The sequence below is a fragment of the Anomalospiza imberbis genome, unplaced genomic scaffold, assembly GCF_031753505.1.
Source record: "Anomalospiza imberbis isolate Cuckoo-Finch-1a 21T00152 unplaced genomic scaffold, ASM3175350v1 scaffold_100, whole genome shotgun sequence".
In the NCBI taxonomy this organism is placed as follows: domain Eukaryota; kingdom Metazoa; phylum Chordata; class Aves; order Passeriformes; family Viduidae; genus Anomalospiza; species Anomalospiza imberbis.
In genome coordinates this window covers 16,482-34,452 of record NW_027099389.1, presented here as the reverse complement: position 1 = coordinate 34,452, position 17,971 = coordinate 16,482, and the positions used below count along the sequence as shown (strand labels likewise).

The window sequence follows — 17,971 nt, the reverse complement described above, 5'->3', positions numbered from 1 at the left end:
ATCCACACAGGCCTCCCGAAATCACCGATTTTCCCCTTGAAATCCACCCAAATCTCCCGAAATCACCGATTTTCCCCTCGAAATCCACCCAGACCTCCCGAAATCACCAATTTTCCCCTCAAAATCCACCCAAAATTACAATTTTCCCCTCAAAATCCACCCAGACCTCCCAAAATCACCGATTTTCCACTCAAAATCCGCCCAAATCACAATTTTCCCCTCAAAATCTACACAGACCTCCCAAAAATCACCAATTTTCCCCTCAAAATCTACACAGACCTCCCAAAATCACCAAGTTTCCCCTCAAAATCCACCCAAATCTCCCGAAAATCCCCAATTTTCCCCTCAAAATCCACCCAAAATCACAATTTTCCCCTCAAAATCCACTCAGACCTCCCGAAATCACCAATTTTCCCCTCAAAATCCACCCAAATCTCCCGAAAATCAACAATTTTCCCCTCAAAATCCACCCAAAATCACCGATTTTCCCCTCAAAATCCACCCAGGCCTCCCGAAATCACCAAGTTTCCCCTCAAAATCCACCCAAAATCCCCAATTTCCCCCTCAAAATCCACCCAAAATCACAATTTTCCCTTCAAAATCCACCCAGGCCTCCCGAAATCACCAATTTTCTATTCAAAATCCCCCAAAATCCCCAATTTTCCCCTCGAAATCCGCCCAAAATCACAATTTTCCCTCAAAATCCACCCAGATCTCCCAAAATCACCAATTTTCCCCTCAAAATCTACACAGACCTCCCAAAAATCACCAAGTTTCCCCTCAAAATCCACCGAAATCTCCCGAAAATCCCCAATTTTCCCCTCAAAATCCACCCAAAATCTCCAATTTTCCCTCAAAATCCACGGAGGCCTCCCGAAATCACCGATTTTCCCCTCAAAATCCGCCCAAAATCACAATTTTCCCCTCAAAATCCACCCAAATCTCCCGAAAATCCCCAATTTTCCCCTCGAAATCCACCCAAAATCCCCAATTTTCCCCTCAAAATCCACCCAAATCCCCAATTTCCCCTCAAAATCCACCCAGGCCTCCCGAAATCGCCAATTTTCCCCTCAAAATTCACCCAAAATTCTCCCCCAAATCCCCCCAAACTGCAACAATTCCACCCAAATCCCCCCAAAATCCCCAAAATTCCCCCCAGAATCCCAAATTTCCCCCAAATCTCCCTCAAATTTTCCCCAAGTTCCCCCAAATTTCCCCAGATTTCCCCAAATTTCCCAAAATTCCCCCAAAATTTCCAAAAATTTCAAAAAAATTCTTTGAAAAATTCCCAAAAAAATTCCCCCAAATTTTACCAAATTTCACAAAATTTTCACCAAATTCCCCAAAATTCCCAAAATTCCCCCAAATCCCCCCCAAGTTCTCCCAAATTTCCCCCGAATTCCCCAAAATTTCCCAAATTCCCCCCAAATTTTTCCCAAATCTCCCCAAATTCCCAATTTCCCAAAACTTCCCAAATTTCCCCCAAATTTTCCCCAACATCCCCAAAAATCTCCCAAATTTTCCCCCCAAAATTTCCCAAATTTCCCCCAAATTCCCCCCAAATTTCCCCCAACTTCCCCAAATTTTCCCCAAATCCCCCAAATTTTCCTCCAAATTTTCCCAAATTCCCCAAATTTTCCCAACTTTCCCCAATTTTCCCCCAAATTTCCCCCAAATTTTCCCCAAAATTCTCCCAAATTTTTCCCCCAAATTTCTGCAATTCTCCCAAATTTCCCCCAAGTTTTCCAAAATTTCCCCAAATTCCCCAAATTTCCCCCAAATTTTCCTCCAAATTTCCCCAAATTCCCCCCAAATTTCCCAAATTCCCCCAATTTTCCCCAAATTTTCCTCCAAATTTCCCCAAATTTCCCAAATTCCCCCAATTTTCCCCAAATTCCCCCAAATTTTCCCCAAATTTCCTCCAATTTCCCCAATTTTCCCCAAATTCCCCCAAAATTCACCCAAATTTCCCCCAAATTCCCCGTATTTCCCCCAAATTTCCCCCAAATTTCCCAAATTCCCCCCAAATTCCCCAATTTTCCCCAAATTTCCCCAAAATTTTCACCTTCCCCGGCTTCCACCCGGGCTGCTCTTCCTCCTCCGCGCTCCTCCTCTTCCTCGGGCCCCGCTCTTCCTCCCGCTCCCGTTTTCGCCGTTTTTTCCGCCCATTTCGCCAGCGGCAAATCCTCGGAATCCTCGGACTCGGAGCCCGCCGCTTTCCGGGGACGTTTTGGGGCTTTCTTGGGAATTTTTGGGGCTTTTTGGGGTTTTTCTTCCTCCTCCTCCTCCTCCTCCTCCTCCTCCTCTTCCTCACTCTCCATTTTCGCTTTTCTGGCCCCATTTTTGGTAAATTTTTTCCTCTTTTCCCCGATTTTTCCCGGTTTTTTCCCACTTTTCCTGCGTGGATCTTCCTCTTCCTCCTCTTCCTCATCTTCATTCTCCTCTTCCTCCTCCTCATCTTCATCTTCCTCCTCCTCCTCCTCATCCTCACTCTCCATTTTCGCTTTTTTGAGCCCGTTTTTGGTCATTTTTTTCCTCTTTTCCCCGATTTTTCCCGTTTTTTTCCCACTTTTCCTGCGTGGATCTTCCTCTTCCTCCTCCTCTTCCTCCTCCTCATCTTCATCTTCCTCTTCATCCTCCTCATCCTCACTCTCCATTTTCGCTTTTTTGAGCCCGTTTTTGGTCGTTTTCTGCTTTTTTTCCCCAATTTTTCCCGTTTTTTTCCCACTTTTCTTGCGTGGATCTTCCTCTTCCTCCTCCTCATCTTCATCTTCCTCCTCCTCATCTTCATCCTCCTCATCCTCACTCTCCATTCTCACTTTCCTGGCCCCGTTTTTGGTCGTTTTTTGCCTCTTCTCCCTGATTTTTTTCCTGCTTTTCCCACCTGGATCTTCCTCTTCCTCCTCCTCATCTTCGTCTTCCTCCTCCTCTTCATCTTCCTCCTCCTCACTCTCAATTTTCCGCTTTTTGGCCTCATTTTTTGCGTTTTTTTGCCTCTTTTCCCTGATTTTTCCCAGTTTTTTACCACTTTTCCTGCCTGGACCTTCATCTTCCTCTTCTTCCTCCTCCTCTTCCTCCTCCTCTTCCTCACTCTCCATTTTCACTTTTCTGGCCCCGTTTTTGGTCGTTTTTTGCTTCTTTTCCCCGATTTTTCCCAGTTTTTTCCCAGTTTTCCTGCCTGGATCTTCCTCTTCCTCCTCTTCTCCCTCCTCATTTTCATCCTCCTCTTCCTCACTCTCCATTTCCCCCTTTCTGGCCCAGTTTTTTGCCGTTTTTTGCTTCTTTTCCCCATTTTTCCCCATTTTCCCCCGATTTTTCTGGTCCAGATCTTCCTCTTCCTCCTCCTCACTCTCAATTTTGGCTTTTTTGGCCCCTTTTTTTGTCATTTTTTGCCTCTTTTCCCAGATTTTTCCCCTTTTTTTCCTGTTTTTCCCTCCGGGATCTTCCTCCTCCTCCTCCTCTTCCTCCTCCTCCTCCTCACTCTCCATTTTTCCTTTTCTCCCCCCATTTTTTCCCTTTCCCGGGTGTTTTTTTCCCACCTCAGACCCGAATTTCTCCTTTTCCCCCCCACTTTTCCTCCTTTCTTCTTCCTCTTCCTCCTCGTCCTCCTCTTCCTCCTCCTCACTCTCCATTTTCCTCCTTTTTCTCCCCATTTTTTCCTCTTTTCCCCCCTTTTTCTCCTCATTTTCCCCAGATTTTGCTGATTTCCCCCCATTTTTTCCCCTTTTCAACCCAATTTTCTTCCTCTCCTCTTCCTCCTCCTCCTCCTCACTCTCCATTTTCCCCTTTTTCGCCCCATTTTTCCCGGAACTTTTGGATTTTTCCTCCATTTTTCCCTTTTTCACCCCAATTTTTATTCTGTTTTCTTCCTCCTCCTCCTCCTCCTCCTCTTCCTCACTCTCAATTTTCCTCCTTTTTGCCCCGTTTCTCCCCATTTCCTCCCCTTTTTTCCCATTTTTTCCCCTTTTCATCCCATTTTTCTTCCTCTCCTCCTCCTCCTCCTCCTCTTCCTCACTCTCAATTTTCCTCTTTTTTGTCCCATTTTTTCCCATTTTTTCCTCCTTCTCCCCCCCATTTTTCCTGGAATTTGGGGAGTTTTCCCCATTTTTTCCTTTTTTCACCCAATTTTTTTCCCTTCCCTCTTCCTCCTCCTCCTCCTCTTCCTCACTCTCAATTTTCCTCCTTCTTGCCCCGTTTTCCCCCATTTCTTCCTCATTTTTTCCCTTTTTTGCCCCGTTTTTCCTCCTTTCCTCTTCACCCTCCTCTTCTTCCTCCTCCCTCTCCATTTTCCCCTTTTCCTCCCCATTTTTCCCGGAATTTTTGGAATTTCCCCCATTTTTTCCTACTTTCACCCCATTCTTCCTCCTCTCCTCTTCCTCCTCCTCCTCTTCCTCCTCCTCACTCTCCATTTCCCCCTTTTTTACCCCGTTTCCCCCCCTTTTTTCGGATTTTTCCTCATTTTTTCCCTTTTCCACCCCATTTTTCTTCCTCTTCTCTTCCTCCTCCTCCTCACTCTCAATTTTCCTCCTTTTTGTCCCGTTTTCCCCCAGTTTTCCCCCATTTTTTCCCTTTTTTGCCCCGTTTTTCCTCCTTTCTTCTTCCTCCTCCTCTTCCTCACTCTCAATTTTCCCCCTTTCCTCCCCATTTTCCCCGGAATTTTTTTGGTTTTCCCCAATTCTTCCCTTTCTCACCCCGTTTCCCTCCTCCTCCTCTTCCTCCTCCTCCTCCTCTTCCTCGCTCTCAATTTTCCTCATTTTTGTCCCGTTTTTTGCCATTTTTTCCTCATTTTTTCCCTTTTTTCACCCCCATTTTCCTTTTCTCTTCCTCCTCCTCTTCCTCCTCTTCCTCGCTCCCAATTTCCGCCTTTTCCGCCCTGTTTTCGCCGGAATTTTTGGGGTTTTCCCCAATTTTCCCTTTTCCCACCCTATTTCCCTTCCTTTCCTCCTCCTCTTCCTCACCTTCCTCCTCCTCTTCCTCACCCTCCAATTCCCTCCTTTTTGCCCCATTTTCCCCCATTTTCTCCCCAGTTGCCCTCTCCTCTTCCTCCTCTTCCTCCGCACTCCCGATTTCGCCGTTTTTCACCCCATTTTCTCCCCTTTCCCCCGGATTTTCCCCCTTTTCCTTCCTCTCCCCTTCCTCCTCCTCCTCCTCCCCCTCCATTTTCCTCATTTTCACCCCATTTCCCTCCACCCTTTCACCATTTTCCGCCTTTCCCGCCCCATTTCCCTTCCTCCCCTCCTCCTCCTCCTCCTCCTCGCTCCCGTTTTTCCCGCCTTTCCCCCCGCTTTTCCCGCCTTTTTCCTCCTTTTTCCCGCCATTTCCCCGCCCCTCCCCCTGGCCGCCAGGGGGCGACACGCCCCCTTCGAGCTCCGCGCATGCGCTATCGGCCTCGCCGCAAACCGGCGCCCTGCGGGGGGGGAAAAAGGCGTGGTCAAGCAGGGCGTGGTCGCCGCGGGGGCGTGGCCAGCGCAGGGCGTGGCCCCGGGGGGTCTCCGGTGCCTCCCCTCCCCCCTCCCGGTACCGTTCGCAGCCGCTCGGCGCCGCCGCCGCCGCCATTTCTGCGCCCTCAGAGCGGCAGCCAATGAGGATTGAGATAACAGACAGCGGGGCGGGGCTTGAGGCGCGAAAACCAATGAGGAGAAAACGCTGTACACCCGGAAGTCACATCAGCCAATGGGGGCGAGCAAAAGGCGGGAGGGAGTTGAGCGGCAGCTGCCGCAGCCAATCAGAAGCGAGAGTGAGAAGCGCTGACCAATAGGAGCGCATAGGCTGCGGAATAGCGTGCGGAAGTGAATGGCGGCCACGTTATCCAATCAGAAGGCGGCTTGGAGCCACAGCAGCCAATAAGAAGCGGCTGGAGGTGGGACAACACAGCTGAGCCAATAGCGGGCAAGCAGAGGTGGGAAGCGGTTGCGCTGTGATTGACAGCAACACCACCCAATGAGATCCCCGCACTGTGGGGCATAAACCAATCAGCAACCACCAGCAGGCGGGATTTAACGCGCCCAGCCAATCACGCTCGGAGAACAACCCGAAGCGCCAGGCGGGATTTCCGCACAGCCATCCAATCAGCAGGCGGCGCGGGAAGGTGAGAGCCAATGAGGAGCGAGGGGAAGGGCGGGGCTTGTCCGCCATGAACGGGGCGAGCGAGGGCGATGGCGGCGGCTACAAACGGCGCTGCCGGGCCCTGAAACGGCGCCTGAAGCTGCTGCTCTACGTGAGGGGCGGGGCCCGGCGTAAAGGGCGTGGCCTAAAAGGGGCGGGGAGCGAAGGGGGCGGGGCTTAGCGTGAGGGGAGCCCGGGGGGTCGCGGGGAAACTGAGGAAAATTGAGGGGAAAATTCAAAATATGAGGGGAAAATGGAAAAAATTGGGCGTGAAATGGGAAAATTGAGGGGAAAGCTGAGGTTTGGGGGGGAAATGGGGGTTTTGCGGAGGGGAAATCAACATTTTGAGGGGAAAACTGCCCAAATTTTGGGGGAAAAAAGATGAATTTATGAGGGAAGAAAGGGTTAAATTTTGGGGGGGGAAAGTCAATTTTGGGGGAGCGGGGGAGTGGATTTTGGAGGGAAAAATGCCAAATTTTGTCTGAAAAAAAAGCTAAATTTTGAGGGTAAAAAGTTGAATTTTGGGTGGGGGAAAGGCGAATTTAGGAAGGGGAAAGGCAAATTTTTGGTGGGAAAAAATTCTTGGGAGGAAAAATGTGAAATATTATGGAGAAAAGCTGAATTTTGAGGGGAAAGCTCCCCACATTTTAGGAGAAAAAGCTGAATTTATGTAATTTTAAAAAAGACTGATTTTGGGGGGAACAGGTGAATTTGGCAGAGTAAAAAAAAAACAAATTCTGGGGGCAAGAAAAGCTGAATTCTGGAGTGGAAAAGCTGAATTTTGGAGTGGAAAAGCTGAATTTTGGAGGGATAAATGTGCCAAATTTTGGGGGCAAAAAGCCCAAATTTTCGGGGCTAAAAGCTCAATTTTGGGAGGGAAAGAAGAGAAGTTTTAGCGGGGGAAAGCTGAATTTTGAAGGGGAAAAAAAACCCCAAAATTTGGGGCAAAAAAGGTGAATTTTGGGGGGAGAAATTGGAAATTTGGGGGGAAAAATTTGGGGAAAAAAATTTGATGGGGAGGATGCTGAATTTGGGGAGAAAAAGGGCAAATTTGGGCAGGAAAAAGCTGAATTTTGGGGGGAGAAAAGAGAGAAATTTTGGCGGGAAAGAAGTTGAAATTATGGTGGGGAAAAGCTGAAATTTTGGGGTGAAATCCGAGGATTTGGGGGCTGGGATTTTGGGGGTCGCGTTGCCACCCCCCAGGGTGGGTGGGCGTGGCTAAAGCGGCCACGCCCAACCTTTGGCTCCGCCCCCCAGGAGCAGGAATGTTTCCAGGAGGAGCTGAGGAGGGCCCAGCGCAAACTCCTGAAGGTGTCCAGGGATAAAAGGTACCAGAACCAGCAGCATTCGCCCCAAAAACTCCTTGGTTCCCAAATTTTTTTGGTGTTAATTTTTTTATCCCCAAAAATTCAAAACTATCGAATTTTTTTACTCGATTCCCGGTTTTTTCAAGTGTTTTTTGCCTAAAATGTATCAATTTTTTTTTTAATTTAAAAAATTTCTTTATTTTAAAATTTGTAGGTCTTTGCCCAATAATCTCAGTGTTTTTTTATTTTGATTTTTTCCCCCGAAGTTCCCAAATCTATTTCTATTTTTATCCTAAAAATTCTCTTTAATAAAATTTTTGGGGTTTTTTTCCCAAAACTGCCTTATTTTGATTTTCATTTTTAGTTTTTTTTCCCCCAAATTTCCTGCCTTTTTTTCCCCAAAATACCCAACTTTTAAGATTTTCTTTTTTTTTTTTTTTTCAATTTTTCCTGAAATTCCCATTTGGTTTGGTTTTTTTTTTTTTTTTTTTTGAGTTTTGCTTTTCATTCTTTATTTTTAACTTGCATTTTTCCCCGAAATTCCTTTTTTTTTTTTCACTTTTCCCTCAAAATCTCCGATTTTTTTCATTTCCCCTCAGTTTCCTCCTGGATCGACTCCTCCAGTACGAAAACGTCGACGATGATTCCTCAGGTACCTCGGGGGGAGGGGTCAAAGGTCAAACCCGGGGTGGCTCCGCCCCTACCCCGCCCCTCTGATTGGCCCCTCCCCTTCCCCAGACTCTGAGGCGACGGCGTCGTCCGACAACAGCGATGGGGACGGCGCCAAGGGGGCGGAGCCAACGCCCGCCAAGAGGTCAGGAAGGGGTTAAGAGAGGACCGAGATGGCGGCCGGGGTGGGCGTGGCCTTAAGATGGCTGACTGAGTTGGCGGGGCTTAAAAACGGCCGCCCGATTGTTGGGTGGGGTTTCAAAATGGCGGCTCTTGAGGTGGGTGTGGGTTCAAGATGGCTGCCAGGAGTGGGTGGGGCTTCAAGATGGCAGCTAGAAGTGGGTGGGGCTTTGAGATGGCTACTGTCTATTTGTGGGAGTGGCTTAAAGCTGTTGATGCCTTCAAAATGGTCGCTGCATTTGTGGGGCTGAAAAGGCTGCCAGAAGTGGGCGTGGCCCCAGCACGACGGCCCCCCGAGCGACGGTAGATAATTCAACATGGCCACCACCGGAAGTGGCTGCGGCCACACCCGTAAGTGGGTGGAGCATCTGTATGGGCAGGATTTAAGATGGCTGCCAGTCGGGAGGTCCGAATCCAAGATGGCTGCCATCATGGAGGTCAAAACCAAGATGGCAGGCCCCATGTCGGTCAAAATCCAAGATGGCTGCCATCATGGAGGTCAAAACCAAGATGGCAGGCCCCATGTAGGTCAAAATCCAAGATGGCTGCCATCATGGAGGTCAAAACCAAGATGGCAGGCCCCATGTCGGTCAAAATCCAAGATGGCTGCCATCATGGAGGTCAAAACCAAGATGGCAGGCTCCATGTCGGTCAAAATCCAAGATGGCTGCCATCATGGAGGTCAAAACCAAGATGGCAGCCCCTGTGTAGGTCAAAATCCAATATGGCCGCCACCAGAAGTGGGCGTGGCCAACCCTTAACCCTCCCCCACAGGCGCCGCTCTCCGTCCCCTCCCCCCTCGGGTTTCGGCCCCTCCTCCTACATGGTGAGTGCACCTCCCCCACCCCAAACCCCTCCCCCTTTGAAAGCCCCGCCCTTTCGCCAGAACGGGCGGGGCTTGACCTTTGCCCCTCCCCCCAAGATGGCGTCGCCGCCCTACAGCCCCTTCCCGGCGCAGTTCCCGCCCCTCCCCCCGCAGGGCGGGGCCCGGCCACGCCCCTCCCCCGCCCGGCGCAGCAAAGGGACCCGGAGGGGGCAGGTACGGGGGAGGGGCGGGGCCAAGGAAGGGGGAGGGGCAAAAGAGGGTGGGGCTACTGGAATTGGGTGAGGGGGTGGGGCCAGTGAAAGGGGGAGGGGCAGAAGGGGTGGGTCCATGGAAAGGGGGAGGGGTCAGTGAAGGGGTGGGACAAAATGGGGAGGGGTCAGTCAAGGGGCAAAAGGGGGAGGGGCAAAATGGGTGTGGTCAGTGAAAGGGGGAGGGGTTAGGGGTCATTGGGTGGCCATGGGGGAGGGGCTGGGGTCACTCAGGGGTCAATTGGGGGAGGGGCAAAGGGGAGGGGTCACTCAAAGGGGGAGGGGCAAAAGGGGAGGGGTCACTCAAAGGGGGAGGGGCAAAAGGGGAGGGGGCACTTGGGGTCATTCTGGGGTCACTTGAGGGTCATGGTGGGGTCAGTGGTCACTGGAGGGTCATCCTGGGGGTCAGAGGTCACTTGGGGGTCAATGGTCACTCAGTGGTCACTCAGTGGTCACTGTGGGGCCATCCAGGGGTCCTTGGGGCAGTGGTCACTCAGTGGTCCCTCAGTGGTCACTCAGTGGTCACTGTGGGGCCATCCAGGGGTCCTTGGGGCAGTGGTCACTCAGTGGTCACTCAGTGGTCACTGTGGGGCCATCCAGGGGTCCTTGGGGCAGTGGTCACTCAGTGGTCACTCAGTGGTCACTGTGGGGCCATCCAGGGGTCCTTGGGGCAGTGGTCACTCAGTGGTCACTCAGTGGTCACTGTGGGGCCATCCAGGGGTCCTTGGGGCAGTGGTCACTCAGTGGTCACTCAGTGGTCACTCAGTGGTCACTCAGTGGTCACTCAGTGGTCACTGTGGGGCCATCCAGGGGTCCTTGGGGCAGTGGTCCCTCAGTGGTCACTCAGTGGTCACTCAGTGGTCACTCAGTGGTCACTGTGGGGCCATCCAGGGGTCCTTGGGGCAGTGGTCCCTCAGTGGTCACTCAGTGGTCACTCAGTGGTCACTCAGTGGTCACTGTGGGGCCATCCAGGGGTCCTTGGGGCAGTGGTCACTCAGTGGTCCCTCAGTAGTCACTCAGTGGTCACTGTGGGGCCATCCAGGGGTCCTTGGGGCAGTGGTCACTCAGTGGTCACTCAGTGGTCACTGTGGGGCCATCCAGGGGTCCTTGGGGCAGTGGTCACTCAGTGGTCCCTCAGTGGTCACTCAGTGGTCACTCAGTGGTCACTGTGGGGCCATCCAGGGGTCCTTGGGGCAGTGGTCACTCAGTGGTCACTCAGTGGTCACTCAGTGGTCACTCAGTGGTCACTGTGGGGCCATCCAGGGGTCCTTGGGGCAGTGGTCACTCAGTGGTCACTCAGTGATCACTCAGTGGTCACTGTGGGGCCATCCAGGGGTCCTTGGGGCAGTGGTCCCTCAGTGGTCACTCAGTGGTCCCTCAGTGGTCCCTCAGTGGTCACTCAGTGGTCACTCAGTGGTCACTGTGGGGCCATCCAGGGGTCCTTGGGGCAGTGGTCCCTCAGTGGTCACTCAGTGGTCACTGTGGGGCCATCCAGGGGTCCTTGGGGCAGTGGTCACTCAGTGGTCACTCAGTGATCACTGTGGGGCCATCCAGGGGTCCTTGGGGCAGTGGTCCCTCAGTGGTCACTCAGTGGTCACTCAGTGGTCACTCAGTGGTCACTGTGGGGCCATCCAGGGGTCCTTGGGGCAGTGGTCACTCAGTGGTCACTCAGTGGTCACTCAGTGGTCACTGTGGGGCCATCCAGGGGTCCTTGGGGCAGTGGTCACTCAGTGGTCACTCAGTGGTCACTGTGGGGCCATCCAGGGGTCCTTGGGGCAGTGGTCACTCAGTGGTCACTCAGTGGTCACTCAGTGGTTACTCAGTGGTCACTGTGGGGCCATCCAGGGGTCCTTGGGGCCGTGGTCACTCAGTGGTCACTCAGTGGTCACTCAGTGGTCACTGTGGGGCCATCCAGGGGTCCTTGGGGCAGTGGTCACTCAGTGGTCACTCAGTGGTCACTCAGTGGTCACTGTGGGGCCATCCAGGGGTCCTTGGGGCCGTGGTCACTCAGTGGTCACTCAGTGGTCCCTCAGTGGTCACTCAGTGGTCACTCAGTGGTCACTGTGGGGCCATCCAGGGGTCCTTGGGGCAGTGGTCACTCAGTGGTCACTCAGTGGTCACTCAGTGGTCACTCAGTGGTCACTGTGGGGCCATCCAGGGGTCCTTGGGGCAGTGGTCACTCAGTGGTCACTCAGTGGTCACTCAGTGGTCACTGTGGGGCCATCCAGGGGTCCTTGGGGCAGTGGTCCCTCAGTGGTCACTCAGTGGTCACTGTGGGGCCATCCAGGGGTCCTTGGAGCAGTGGTCACTCAGTGGTCACTCAGTGGTCACTCAGTGATCACTCAGTGGTCACTGTGGGGCCATCCAGGGGTCCTTGGGGCAGTGGTCACTCAGTGGTCCCTCAGTGGTCCCTCAGTGGTCACTCAGTGGTCACTGTGGGGCCATCCAGGGGTCCTTGGGGCAGTGGTCCCTCAGTGGTCACTCAGTGGTCACTCAGTGGTCACTGTGGGGCCACCCATGGGTCCTTGGGGCAGTGGTCACTCAATGGTCACTCAGTGGTCACTCAGTGATCACTCAGTGGTCACTGTGGGGCCATCCAGGGGTCCTTGGGGCAGTGGTCACTCAGTGGTCACTCAGTGGTCACTCAGTGGTCACTCAGTGGTCACTGTGGGGCCATCCAGGGGTCCTTGGGGCAGTGGTCACTCAGTGGTCACTCAGTGGTCACTCAGTGGTCACTCCTCACTGACTCCTCCCCCTCTCTCTCTCTCTCCCCTCCCCCCCCAGCCCCCTCCTGCCCCTCCCCCGCTGCCCTTCGCTGGGGGCGGGGGAGGGGCGGGGCTGGCCGGAGGGCGTGGCCCGGGCTCGCCCCTCCCCCCGCCGGCGCTGGCCCCGCCCCCCGCCCCTCCCCCCGTGCCCCCCACGCTGCCGCGGCGCCTCCTGAGCGACCCCGGCGAGGGGGAGGGGGAGGGCAGCGACGACCCCCTGGACGGGGACGACGAGCTGGTCATCGACCTGCCCGAGTGACCGCAGTGACCGCCGAGTGACCACTGAGTGACCACAGTGACCACCGTGACCATCGACCTGCCCGAGTGACCGCAGTGACCGCCGAGTGACCACAGTGACCACAGTGACCACCGTGACCACCGACCTGCCCGAGTGACCACTGAGTGACCACAGTGACCATCGACCTGCCCGAGTGACCGCAGTGACCGCCGAGTGACCACTGAGTGACCACAGTGACCACCGTGACCACCGAGTGACCACTGAGTGACCACAGTGACCACCGTGACCAGCGACCTGCCCGAGTGACCGCAGTGACCGCCGAGTGACCACTGAGTGACCACAGTGACCACCATGACCATCGACCTGCCCGAGTGACCGCAGTGACCACCGAGTGACCACTGAGTGACCACAGTGACCACCGACCTGCCCGAGTGACCACAGTGACCACCGTGACCACCGACCTGCCCGAGTGACCGCAGTGACCACCCAGTGACCACTGAGTGACCACAGTGACCACCGACCTGCCCGAGTGACCACTGAGTGACCACCCAGTGACCACTGAGTGACCACCGTGACCACCAAGTGATCAGCGACCTGCCCGAGTGACCACAGTGACCGCCGAGTGACCACTGAGTGACCACAGTGACCACAGTGACCACCGACCTGCCCGAGTGACCGCAGTGACCGCCGAGTGACCACTGAGTGACCACCGTGACCACCAAGTGATCAGCGACCTGCCCGAGTGACCACAGTGACCACCCAGTGACCACAGTGACCACTGAGTGACCACAGTGACCACCGTGACCATCGACCTGCCCGAGTGACCACAGTGACCACCCAGTGACCACAGTGACCACTGAGTGACCACAGTGACCACCGACCTGCCCAAGTGACCGCCAAGTGACCACCGAGTGATCAGCGACCACGGAGTGACCACCGACCTGCCCAAGTGACCACAGTGACCACCCAGTGACCACAGTGACCACCGACCTCCCCGAGTGACCACAGTGACCACCAAGTGACCACCAAGTGATCAGCGACCACGGAGTGACCACCGACCTGCCCGAGTGACCACTGAGTGACCACAGTGACCACCGTGACCATCGACCTGCCCGAGTGACCACAGTGACCACCCAGTGACCACAGTGACCACTGAGTGACCACAGTGACCACCGACCTGCCCGAGTGACTACAGTGACCACCCAGTGACCACAGTGACCATCGACCTGCCCGAGTGACCACAGTGACCACCGAGTGACCATCAAGTGATCAGCGACCTGCCTGAGTGACCGCCGAGTGACCACCGAGTGATCAGCGACCACGGAGCGACCACCGACCTGCCCGAGTGACCACAGTGACCACCCAGTGACCACAGAGTGACCATCGGCCTGCCTGAGTGACCACTGAGTGATCAGTGAGCATGCAGTGGCCATCGGCTTGTCCGAGTGACCACAGTGACCACCCAGCGACCGGTGGTCAGTGGCCTCCCAGAGCGACCACAGGCCTGCCCGAGTGACCACCAAGTGACCACCAAGTGATCAGTGACCACGGAGTGACCATCGACCTGCCAAGTGACCACTGAGTGACCACTGAGTGACCAGAGACCACTGACCTGCTTGACACCTGAGTGACCTAAGTGACCATTGACTTCCCTGAGTGACCACTGACCACGGAGTGACCATCAACGTCCCCAAGCTGGCCATCGATTGCCTGGAGTGACCACTGAGTGACCACTGGTCACTGACCTCCCTGAGCTGGTCATCAACCTCCTGGAGTGACCAACTGACCAGTGAGTGGCCAGTGGCCACTGAGTGACCACTGAGTGACCATCGACTTCCCTGAGTGACCACTGACCACGGAGTGACCATCAACGTCCCCAAGCTGGCCATTGATTGCCCTGAGTGACCACCGAGTGACCACTGGTCACTGACCTCCCTGAGCTGGTCATCAACCTCCTGGAGTGACCAACTGACCAGTGAGTGGCCAGTGGCCACTGAGTGACCACGGAGTGACCATCGACTTCCCTGAGTGACCACTGACCACGGAGTGACCATCAACGTCCCCAAGCTGGCCATTGATTGCCCTGAGTGACCACCGAGTGACCACTGGTCACTGACCTCCCTGAGCTGGTCATCAACCTCCTGGAGTGACCAACTGACCAGTGAGTGGCCAGTGACCACTGAGTGACCACTGACCATGGAGTGACCATCAACGTCCCCAAGCTGGCCATTGATTGCCCTGAGTGACCACCGAGTGACCACGGAGTGACCATCGATCTCCCGGAGTGACCGCTGACCCCTGAGCGACCCCGGGCCCCAAACTTGGGAGATTTTCCATGAAAAAAAGGGAAATTTTGGGGTTTTGTCATCGATTTTAATTATTCTCGTTAATTCTTGTCGTTAATTAAATTAATTAAAATTGCAGCGTTGATTTCTACTGTTAATTTTGGGGCTCGTTAATTAATTAATTGTGAAATAAATTGGGGGTGGGGGAGGTTAAACCGAAGGGATTGGGGTAAAAAAATGGAGATTTTGGGGTAAAGAATTGGAAATTTCGGGTTAAAATGAAGATTTTGGGGTTAAAATGAAGATATTTGGGTTAGAAATGGGGGTTTGGGGTAGAAAATGGGGATTTTTGGTGTAAAATGTGAAGTTTTGGAAGTAAAAATGTCAATTTTGGGGTCAAAATTGGGGATTTTGGGGTTAAATGGAATTTATAGAAGTAAAAATGGGAATTTTGGGTTTTAAAAAGGGGGATTTTGGGGTAAAATGGATTATTTTCGGGTTAAAATTGGGGATTTTGGAGTCCAAACTCTCCTTTTCTGAAAAATCTTCAATTCTCGCCCCAAATTGTGTCTTTTTGGGGTAAAATCCGACGTTTTTCAGTCAAAAATCCGCCGATTTTTGGAGGGAAAAAACCTGGTGATTGGGAGGGGAAAACTCGCAAGTTCTGAGGGAAGAAACACCAAATTTGAGGCAAAAAAGTCGATTTTTATTAAAAACGCTCGATTGTCACCCAAAAACGTGAATTTCGGGGTTAAAATCCAAGAATTTGGGTTAAAATGATGTGATTTTAGGAGGGAAAAACCCTGATAATTTTGAGTGGAAAATTCACAAATGCTGCGGGAAAAACCTTTGAATTTGAGGTAAAAAAGTCGATTTTTATTAAAACCGTTCGATTCTCGCCCAAACTCGTGAATTTCGGGGTTAAAATCCAAAAATTTGGGATAAAATGATGTGATTTTAGCAGGGAAAAACCCTGATAATTCTGAGGGAAAAGCTCGTGAATTCTCAGAGGAAAATTCCCAAATGCTGAGGGAAAAACCTTTGAACCTGAGGTAAAAAAAGTCAATTTTTATTAAAATCGTTCGATTCTCACCCAGACCTGTGAATTTCGGGGTTAAAATCCAAGAATTTGGGTTAAAATTACACAATTTTTGGTGGGAAAGCCCATGATGATTCTGAGGGAAAACCCTGATAATTCTGAGAGGAAAATTCGCAAATGCTGAGGGAAAAACCTTCGAACCTGAGGTAAAAAAAGTCAATTTTTATTAAAACTGTTTGATTCTCACCCAAAACTGTGAATTTAGGGGTTAAAATCCAAGAATTTGGGTTAAAATTATGTGATTTTACGAGGGAAAAACCCTGATAATTCTGAGGGGAAAATTCCCAAAGGCTGAGGGAAAAACCTTAGAACCTGAGGTAAAAAAAGTCGATTTTTATTAAAGTCATTTGATTCTCGCCCAAACCCGTGAATTTCGGGGTTAAAATCCAAGAATTTGGGTTAAAATGATGTGATTTTAGGAGGGAAAAACCCCGATGATTCTGAGGGAAAAACTCGTGAATTCTGAGGGGAAAATTCCCAAATGCTGAGGGAAAAACCTTCAAATCTGAGGTGAAAAAGTCGATTTTTATTAAAATTGTTCGATTCTCACCCAAACCCGTGAATTTCGGGGTTAAAATCCAAGAATTTGGTTAAAATTACACAATTTTAGCAGGAAAACCCCTGATAATTCTGAGGGGAAAACTCGTGAATTCTCAGAGGAAAATTCGCAAACACTGAGGGAAAAACCTTTGAATCTGAGGTGAAAAAAGTCAATTTTTATTAAAATCGTTCAATTCTCACCCAAAACTGTGAATTTCGGGGTTAAAATCCAAGAATTTGGGTTAAAATTACACAATTTTAGCAGGAAAACCCTGATAATTCTGAGGGAAAAGCTCGTGAATTCTGAGGGGAAAATTCACAAATACTGCGGGAAAAACCTTCGAATCTGAGGTTAAAAATTCGATTTTTACTAAAACCGTTCAATTCTTACCCAAACCCGTGAATTTCGGGGTTAAAATCCAAGAATTTGGGTTAAAATGATGTGATTTTATGAGGGGAAAATCCTGATAATTCTGAGGGGAAAATTCCCAAATGCTGAGGGAAAAACCTTCGAATCTGAGGTGAAAAAAGTCAATTTTTATTAAAATTGTTCGATTCTCGCCCAAACCCATGAATTTCGGGGTTAAAATCCAAGAATTTGGGTTAAAATGATGTAATTTTAGCAGGGAAAAACCCTGATAATTCTGAGGGAAAAGCTCGTGAATTCTGAGGGGAAAATTCCCAAATGCTGAGGGAAAAACCTTCGAATCTGAGGTGAAAAAGTCGATTTTTACTAAAACCGTTCAATTCTCACCCAAACCCGTGAATTTAGGGGTTAAAATCCAAGAATTTGGGTTAAAATTACGCAATTTTTGGTGGGAAAGCCCATGATGATTCTGAGGGAAAACCCTGATAATTCTCAGAGGAAAATTCCCAAATGCTGAGGGAAAAACCTTCGAATCTGAGGTGAAAAAGTCGATTTTTTACTAAAACCGTTCAATTCTCACCCAAACCCGTGAATTTAGGGGTTAAAATCCAAGAATTTGGGTTAAAATTACGCAATTTTTTGTGGGAAAGCCCATGATGATTCTGAGGGAAAATCCTGATAATTCTGAGGGGAAAATTCCCAAATGCTGAGGGAAAAACCTTCGAATCTGAGGTGAAAAAAGTCAATTTTTATTAAAATTGGTCGATTCTCGCCCAAACCCGTGAATTTCGGGGTTAAAATCCAAGAATTTGGGTTAAAATGATGTAATTTTAGCAGGGAAAAACCCTGATAATTCTGAGGGAAAAGCTCGTGAATTCTCAGAGGAAAATTTGCAACTGCTGCGGGAAAAACCTTTGAATCTGAGGTGAAAAAGTCAATTTTTATTAAAATCGTTCGATTCTCACCCAGACCTGTGAATTTCGGGGTTAAAATCCAAGAATTTGGGTTAAAATGATGTAATTTTAGCAGGGAAAAACCCTGATAATTCTGAGGGAAAAACTCGTGAATTCTCAGGGGAAAATTTGCAACTGCTGCAGGAAAAACCTTCGAATCTGAGGTGAAAAAGTCAATTTTTTACTAAAACCGTTCAATTCTCGCCCAAACCCGTGAATTTCGGGGTTAAAATCCAAGAATTTGGGTTAAAATGATGTGATTTTATGAGGGGAAAATCCTGATAATTCTGAGGGGAAAATTCCCAAATGCTGAGGGAAAAACCTTCGAATCTGAGGTGAAAAAAGTCAATTTTTATTAAAATCGTTCGATTCTCACCCAGACCTGTGAA

At 50.8% G+C, this 17,971-nt stretch overlaps 2 protein-coding genes and 1 long non-coding RNA gene across 3 annotated transcripts; 2 read left to right on the top strand and 1 right to left on the bottom strand.

Annotated features, from left to right (window-relative positions):
* Positions 1 to 6,062: 6,062 nt before the first annotated feature.
* On the top strand, positions 6,063 to 8,273 carry LOC137465645 (INO80 complex subunit E-like). The gene is made up of 4 exons (XM_068177711.1): positions 6,063 to 6,217; positions 7,363 to 7,433; positions 8,012 to 8,064; positions 8,151 to 8,273. The coding sequence occupies exons 1-4, from the start codon at positions 6,134 to 6,136 to the stop codon at positions 8,240 to 8,242; spliced, it is 300 nt and encodes a 99-aa protein (XP_068033812.1). The 5' UTR covers positions 6,063 to 6,133; the 3' UTR covers positions 8,243 to 8,273.
* Positions 8,274 to 8,970: 697 nt separating this feature from the next.
* LOC137465643 (INO80 complex subunit E-like) lies at positions 8,971 to 12,454 on the top strand. Its single transcript, XM_068177710.1, has 3 exons — positions 8,971 to 9,087; positions 9,184 to 9,300; positions 12,120 to 12,454. The coding sequence occupies exons 1-3, from the start codon at positions 8,986 to 8,988 to the stop codon at positions 12,357 to 12,359; spliced, it is 459 nt and encodes a 152-aa protein (XP_068033811.1). The 5' UTR covers positions 8,971 to 8,985; the 3' UTR covers positions 12,360 to 12,454.
* On the bottom strand, positions 12,219 to 13,435 carry LOC137465644 (uncharacterized). The gene is made up of 3 exons (XR_010994742.1): positions 13,398 to 13,435; positions 12,860 to 12,932; positions 12,219 to 12,347 (listed from the first exon to the last, which is right to left on the bottom strand). It is a non-coding gene; the product is annotated as an uncharacterized lncRNA (long non-coding RNA).
* Positions 13,436 to 17,971: the final 4,536 nt, after the last annotated feature.

Excerpts from the sequence above, each read along its gene's own strand:
- LOC137465645 (XM_068177711.1), top strand. The coding sequence starts at position 6,134 with ATGAACGGGGCGAGCGAGGGCGATGGCGGCGGCTACAAACGGCGCTGC. Across the intron at positions 6,218-7,362 it reads GCCTGAAGCTGCTGCTCTAC|GAGCAGGAATGTTTCCAGGA; the intron begins GTGAGGGGCGGG and ends TCCGCCCCCCAG. Across the intron at positions 8,065-8,150 it reads CGTCGACGATGATTCCTCAG|ACTCTGAGGCGACGGCGTCG; the intron begins GTACCTCGGGGG and ends CCCCTTCCCCAG.
- LOC137465643 (XM_068177710.1), top strand. The coding sequence starts at position 8,986 with ATGGCCGCCACCAGAAGTGGGCGTGGCCAACCCTTAACCCTCCCCCAC. Across the intron at positions 9,088-9,183 it reads TCGGCCCCTCCTCCTACATG|ATGGCGTCGCCGCCCTACAG; the intron begins GTGAGTGCACCT and ends CCTCCCCCCAAG. Across the intron at positions 9,301-12,119 it reads AAGGGACCCGGAGGGGGCAG|CCCCCTCCTGCCCCTCCCCC; the intron begins GTACGGGGGAGG and ends CTCCCCCCCCAG.